Here is a 6,560-nt window from a genome sequence, read left to right as displayed (position 1 = left end):
TTTACGATTCTAATTTCTCCAAAACTTATATTAATTGCTTCAGAATGTATAGCCAGACAATTATATGTCTTAGAAATTTCAAAGTCAGGGCGGCATGGATGGTCGTCAGGTCGTCCTGGTCCTCTTCAGTTAACAGGCGCTTACTCAGCCTCGCAACCTTTCTCTCGCACCTCTTTCTTATTTAACGATGTCAAATACGCCTCGCAGCCATCATGTTCCGGATCATCTCACCGAAATCCGTCGATGGGAGCTGAGCTGCACCATGCTTCCATACGAGCACTCTCGGATGCGAGAAGATGGTGGCGGTGGCAGTGCTTTTGGTGTTGTGTAAGGTGAGTATGATAGGCGCGGATTGCGGACCGCGGACTGCGGAACTGCTTGCGACGTGACCTACGATAACTGGAAAGAGTTCTGATAGGTTCATGCCTCTAGGAGTGCAGCATGTTGATGCCTTACTGAAGCGTTGGGTTGCATATGCAGCTACAGTATTGTGGAGGCGGAGCAAGGCTGAACGCAGATAGAAGTAGCAGCTCTTACTGCTCAGCCCGAGATGCGTCTTTTATTTTTTCGATCTCACAAACAGCTCCACTTGGACAGGCACAATATCGCAGATCCACTGGGATTAGCGGTCGTCTGACGCCAATTTGTAGTGCGCCTTGCAGCTTTGGACACACGGCACCGCTAACAGGACGCGCCATGGAAGGGCTTGCCCGCCACTATATGCTTTTATGCCATGAAAACAAAAAAGACATATGTTGTGTTGTGGGGCTGCATAGTGGCTTATATGCCTTGCTGTCGCTTGCAAGGCTGGCGCTCGCAAGGCTGGCGCTCAACCAGCGTACAACTACCCACTCACTCCCACTTTACTTTGCTAGCCATGCACTACTCCTTTATTTGTTTTTGACACATCACCACATTCTTCTGCCTATCCGCCACCTTTTACAATGTCGGACCCTCTATCCATCGCAGCAAGCGTAGGCGGCCTTGCCGTCATTGCACTAAATGTTGTCAAAGGGATCAAGGAGATCATTGAGGATGTCAAGACCGCAAAACCTCAACTACAAAGTCTACTACAAAGCGTCACCGTTCTCCATGGGCTCCTCAAAGGACTTAGTCTTGTTATGGACCCCGCGAAAGAAGCTGGCCTCGACGACAAGGGTCCTAGCGAAGCAATAATTCTGTGTAGCGCTACTCTCGACAACATCAAGCAATTGCTTAAAAAATTTGGATCAAACGTTGACACTCCTACGGCCAATCCGGGCACTTTTAGTGCCAATATGACAGATCCTTCAAACCTCCGACTTGGAAGAAAGTGAAGCAAACAACTCGCTGGGTGTTCGAGAAGGATCAGGTCGAGAAGATTCTCGCTGACCTAGAAAAACACAAATCACTGCTCGCCTTGGCTATGACCAAGGAAACCATGTTTGCGACAGTCAAGGTTCTCCAGAACCAAGACGAGACATCTCTACGCATGGATGAGACCAAGAGATCGCTAGCCGAGATTCGAAGTGCACAAGTCCAAGACACTGAACGAAAAATGCGCGAAGAACAACGTCAGATACTGGATGACTATTGCACAGTCGAACCCCAAGATTACTTCCAGAAGCATATAACACTCCGCCAAAATGGGACTGGAGTTGGGTTTTTGCAAAGCTCGGAATACCAAAATTTCCTAAGAGTCCCCAAGTCGAAACTTCGGCTATATGGGATTCCAGGCGCTGGCAAATCAGTTCTCAGCGCCATTGCGATTGAAGATATCAACAAGCAGCGCAGTGGGAATATCGCATCGGCATTCTTTTTTTGCGACTACACAAACGAAGCCACGCAAAACGTTACGAAAATATTTGGAGCAATCGCGAAGCAACTAGCGTATCAGGATGAGACTGCCTTCACTGAACTGAAAAACTTTCATGATAAATCTACGAGTCACGGCCAGAAGAAATTTACCCCAGATACCGCTGGCTTGCTTGCCCTAATCGGTAGGATGTCAGAACCATTTCACACGACTACGATTATCATTGATGGCTTGGACGAATGCTTGGATAATCGGTCAGATATTGTGAACAATCTTGCTCAATTGGGCAATAGTGATGAGGCAACAATAAAATTGTTGTTCGCAAGTAGGGAAGAGTTGGATATCAAAGAATCTCTTGGTTCCTTCAAAAGGTTCGCAATCGCTGCTTCAAAAGCAGATGTACGCCTTTTCGTTGCTACGGAACTTTTGAAGTTCAAAGATCTGGAAACTAAAGACCCAGGACTTAGAGACGATATACTCACCGTCTTGGTTGACAAGTCTGATGGCATGTAAGTCAAAAACTAAATGTATCAGTATTGTTGAACGTATAGAGTGGCTAACCGTTGCTCAGGTTCCAGTGGGTTAAGTAAGTGAAACTATCCTTTAATTGAAAAGCAAACAATGCTAGCTAAAATTTCCTAGTTCATGATTTAGAAGAAAAGACGACTGATTGTATACTAGGTGCCAACTGGACTATTTGCATAAGATTCCATTGAACAAGAAGCGTAGAAAAGCCTTAGGGGAACTTCCACCTACCCTTCCAGAGACATACAAAAGGATTCTTCTCCGAGCAGTTAAATATGCAGCGGATGAGACGGTGGTACAACTCGTGGAACGTACCCTTCGCTGGATAGCACTAGCAAAGACACCACTCTCAGTGAATGCCATCGCTCAAGCCATTTCCATTGAGATCGAGGAAAAGGATTTTGATGATTCTCTCGAAATGGGGATTGTGCTTGCATTGTGCAGCAGCCTCGTCCGCGAGGTGAATGGACAGCTGGTGTTCAGTCACTTCTCTGTCAAAGAATTCCTCAAAAAGATCGACCTCAGTCACGAGACTCTTTCAAGATTCAAAGTCGATGAAGATTCAGACCAGGAATATCTTGGCGCTGTGTGCTTAAGCTATCTTTTGCTGGACGAGTTTGACTGTCATGGTTCTATAAGTCAAAGCAACATCAGCGTGGACCAGGAGAAATTCCCATTTTACGAATATGCCAGACTCTACTGGATAGGTCATGCCCAAGACTACATTGAAAAAAACCCGATCGCGTCGCTGGTGTCTCAACTCTTCGCCCTGGAAAAAACAGGCCAATTTGTGCTTTGGGCACGTCGCTGGCTCCCACGTCAACTGTACAACTCAAGTGGTCCAATCCCCAACATGTATGACGTAACTGTTCTCCATGTTGCATGTTTGTGCGCTTTCACTGCACTGATTGATAAACTGGTCGACGACGGGGCCGATGTCAACGCAAGAAGCTTGGTGCTTAAAACACCTCTCTGCTGCGCGATCATTGGATTAGACTCATATAATTCGAAAGAGAGGTCGATTTCACGAGAACGACAAACATCTATCGACCGACTTTTGCAGGAAAATATATCTCGGGACATCAACCTGCATGACCCTGTTTTCGAGGCTGCAGCAAAAGAGTATTATGAGTTGACTAGGTTTCTTGTCACAAAAGGATTTTCCTTCACGGAGAGAGCAACTTCCGAAGTTGAGGACTGGAGCCGGACCGAAGCAATCGAAGAATTTGTTTCCAGAATGGACCTGGAATCGTTAGATCCCAGGTGGAAGCCCATTCTTTCCAAGTTACTTTCGAAACGGGATATTGAGATACCTACCGAAGTTGCAGGTACAGGTCAAGACGAGATTATGCCACCCCAACTGGAGATCGACTATTTGGAAGTCATCCGAAACGCGGTCTTAAATGGGCGGTTGGAGACCGTCAAAAGTATACTACTACGCTTACCCACACTTAGGGGAGCTGCCCGAGTAGACTTCCTTTCGCAGTGCCTAATTGATGCGGTAGAATACGGACACGATGACACCGCTGAGCATCTCCTCAATGAGGGAGCGCAAGTCTCATATGCAAGGCACACGGATGGATGCACATCCCTGCATATAGCTGCAGGTGAGGGCCACATTAAATGTGTCCAAATTCTTCTGAGCCTACACGAAAGTTTTCCGAACATAATCGAACAAGAGGATGACGATGGTGAAACACCATGGATGTACGCTATTCACTCGGGCTCCACAAAAATCTTGCAGTTGTTTCTGGAAAAGTCACCGGAGATCAATCTCCATAGGCCCACCAAGATTGGTCTTACTAGTGCTCATTTTGCAGTTGCGTCAGGTAACGAAGACATGTTCTATTTCTTGCGAGAAAAGGGAGTTAGTTTTACGCACCGCGGCGAAAATGGTATTGCCCCCATCCACATTTTACTGTATAGATTTGATCCGTCGACAATGGAGAGGAATACGACATTACGGATCATGCACATCCTTCTTAGCGTCGAAGGCGACCTGGGCAAGAAAACTTCTTCAAATCAAAACCTCCTTCACTATGCGGTGGAACAGGATCCATGGCTTGCTAATATGCTATGGCAAGAGATTCAACGGAACCCGAGGTTTACGGACAGCCGAAATAATTTGTTGGCTGAGTTGGACGCAGGGGAAAGCACTCCTCTGCATTTGGTTCTGGAAAGATTTGTTGAAAGCCTTAAAGGAGGTATGGGACATGAAAAGAAGGATTGCTTGATCGAGTTGAGAAATTCATTATCGGGAAAAGGTTATGATGAACAAAACCACCTCGAAAAGAAAGACGGGTCTGGATGTACGCCGATTGTTTTCTTTGCCAAAAGGCTAAGTTATATCGGTTTTGATTTGCACTTTGGCAGGGATGATATCTTGAAAATATTTCGAGCACTGGACCAAGCAGACCCTCGCGGAGAAACATGGAAAACCCAGGATGCGAAAGGAAACACTATATTACACCACATTGCTGCGTGTCACACAGGTTTTCCATTCCAGGAGGTATCTGCATGGTTACTAAACAAGCCGGTTGACTACAATATCAGGAACTCTGATGGTGAGCTTCCAGCCATGCGGGCAGCGCGTAACTCGGCCGAAAATATCGACTTCCTACGACTGATAATCCCTCGGATGCAACCGTCCCAGATACAAGAACCAGGTGATGAAGGTAAAACGATCCTTCACCACATCTGTCTCCAAAAAAAGCCCGGCATCCAAGGCCTTGTCAACGAACATCTTCTTCTTGACATAGCTAGGTCCGATCACAAGGACTCTGATGGGACGATTCCACTTATGCAAGCACCAAAAGTAATAACCGACGAGTCGATTGCCTCAAAACTTGTCAAACTTGCCGGAAAAAACCTCGATATAACCGATTCAAAAGGCAGAAACTGCATGTACTGGTCTTGCGAACTCGGTTCGACTGCAATGGTCTCTGCCTTGTTGAATGCTGGTACGGACATTGATGCAATTCTCGGCCCAAGCTCTAGTAACACAGGGACTCCAAGGATTCCGCCATTGTTGATTGCTGCTTCGAACAATTTCGATTTCAGAACTACCCAGCTTCTTCTCGAGAAAGGTGCCAATCCTTTCGTAAAGGAAACAAATGGCTGGCAACTTCAACACGTCGCGTTCTCAAGATGTTTTCGGCCACTGATATTGGAATTGGAAACTATTCACGGTCTCGACTATGAAGCAAAAGCAACGGTAAACTTTCACTACCAAGCAAGCGAACCGGCATATGTGGTCGAAATGAAAGATTGTTTCACAACTGCGTTGCACCTCGCTGCAGCGCATCCGGATCGCTGGGGACTTGTATGGCTTCTAGAGAAACACAAGTTTCTTGACATTGACATACAGACTGATAGAGGCGTCAGTCCTCTCATGGTAGCAGCTCTTTATATACGGACCCACAATTGCAGGGACCTCATCAAGGCTGGCGCAAGAGTATCTCATGCAGACAATGAGGGCCTTACAACCTTGCACATAGCTTGTTTCAACGGCTATACTGAAATTTGCGAAATGGTAGTTTCAGCTGACGTAAGCACTATCAACATGGCATTCAAGGACGAGACCCCTCTGGAAATAGCATCAAGCCGTGGCTACGAGATTATTGTTCGCTGTCTTTTGGCAAAAGATTGCGACGTAACCATAAATGCGGAGATGAAGGCACTCACTAATGGACATAATGGGGTAGCAAATCTGATCCGCGAAAAGCTTTTGCAAAGAGACGGCGCAACGTCCGTAGCACTTCCTAGCTATGTGGAATCACTACGACTCCAGGCAGCTTGTGGATGCTCCGAAGACAATGTTTTGTTGGGGTTGTTACAACAGAACATCAATCCCAATATCCGATTGATGACATTCCAGGAGTCACCACTGCATTATGCAAGCCGACAAGGATGGGTCCAAGCAACTCAACTACTGATCAGGCAAGGAGCCGATATTGAATGCATGGACGAAGACGGCTACACCCCTCTTTTCGCAGCAGTTTCCGCTAACAACTTGGACATCGCAAAGATACTACATCAAAGTGGTGCAACCTGTGAAGTCAAAGACTTACGCGGCTGGTCCGTTATTCATATGGCTGCAGAGTTGAACAGTTTAGAATTGCTCTCTTATTTCCTCCAGCACGGCTTGGAAGTGAATGCTCGCACTTATTATGACAGTACACCCCTGCAGCTAGCTTCAAGTGTGGAGTGCATATCTATCTTACTTGAGAATGGAGCGGAT

General features: G+C 46.5%; 2 protein-coding genes across 2 annotated transcripts; both read left to right on the top strand.

The window, feature by feature from the left end:
* Positions 1 to 944: 944 nt before the first annotated feature.
* On the top strand, positions 945 to 1,316 carry K452DRAFT_302660 (uncharacterized protein; the record flags this gene model as incomplete). Its single annotated transcript, XM_033542622.1, has 1 exon — positions 945 to 1,316. One exon carries the CDS (start codon positions 945 to 947, stop codon positions 1,314 to 1,316), a length of 372 nt encoding a protein of 123 aa, XP_033392303.1.
* A 2,352-nt stretch (positions 1,317 to 3,668) lies between these two features.
* On the top strand, positions 3,669 to 6,518 carry K452DRAFT_237272 (uncharacterized protein; the record flags this gene model as incomplete). Its single annotated transcript, XM_033537576.1, has 3 exons — positions 3,669 to 4,255; positions 5,924 to 6,071; positions 6,201 to 6,518. Coding segments are annotated over 3 exons (1,053 nt in total), but the record flags the coding sequence as incomplete, so codon positions are not given.
* Between the last annotated feature and the right edge of the window lie 42 nt (positions 6,519 to 6,560).

The sequence above is a fragment of the Aplosporella prunicola genome (genome assembly GCF_010093885.1).
Source record: "Aplosporella prunicola CBS 121167 unplaced genomic scaffold K452scaffold_44, whole genome shotgun sequence".
NCBI classification, from domain to species: Eukaryota; Fungi; Ascomycota; class Dothideomycetes; order Botryosphaeriales; family Aplosporellaceae; genus Aplosporella; species Aplosporella prunicola.
Note: the sequence above shows the minus strand (reverse complement) of the source record. Positions and strands in the feature narration are given on the sequence as shown.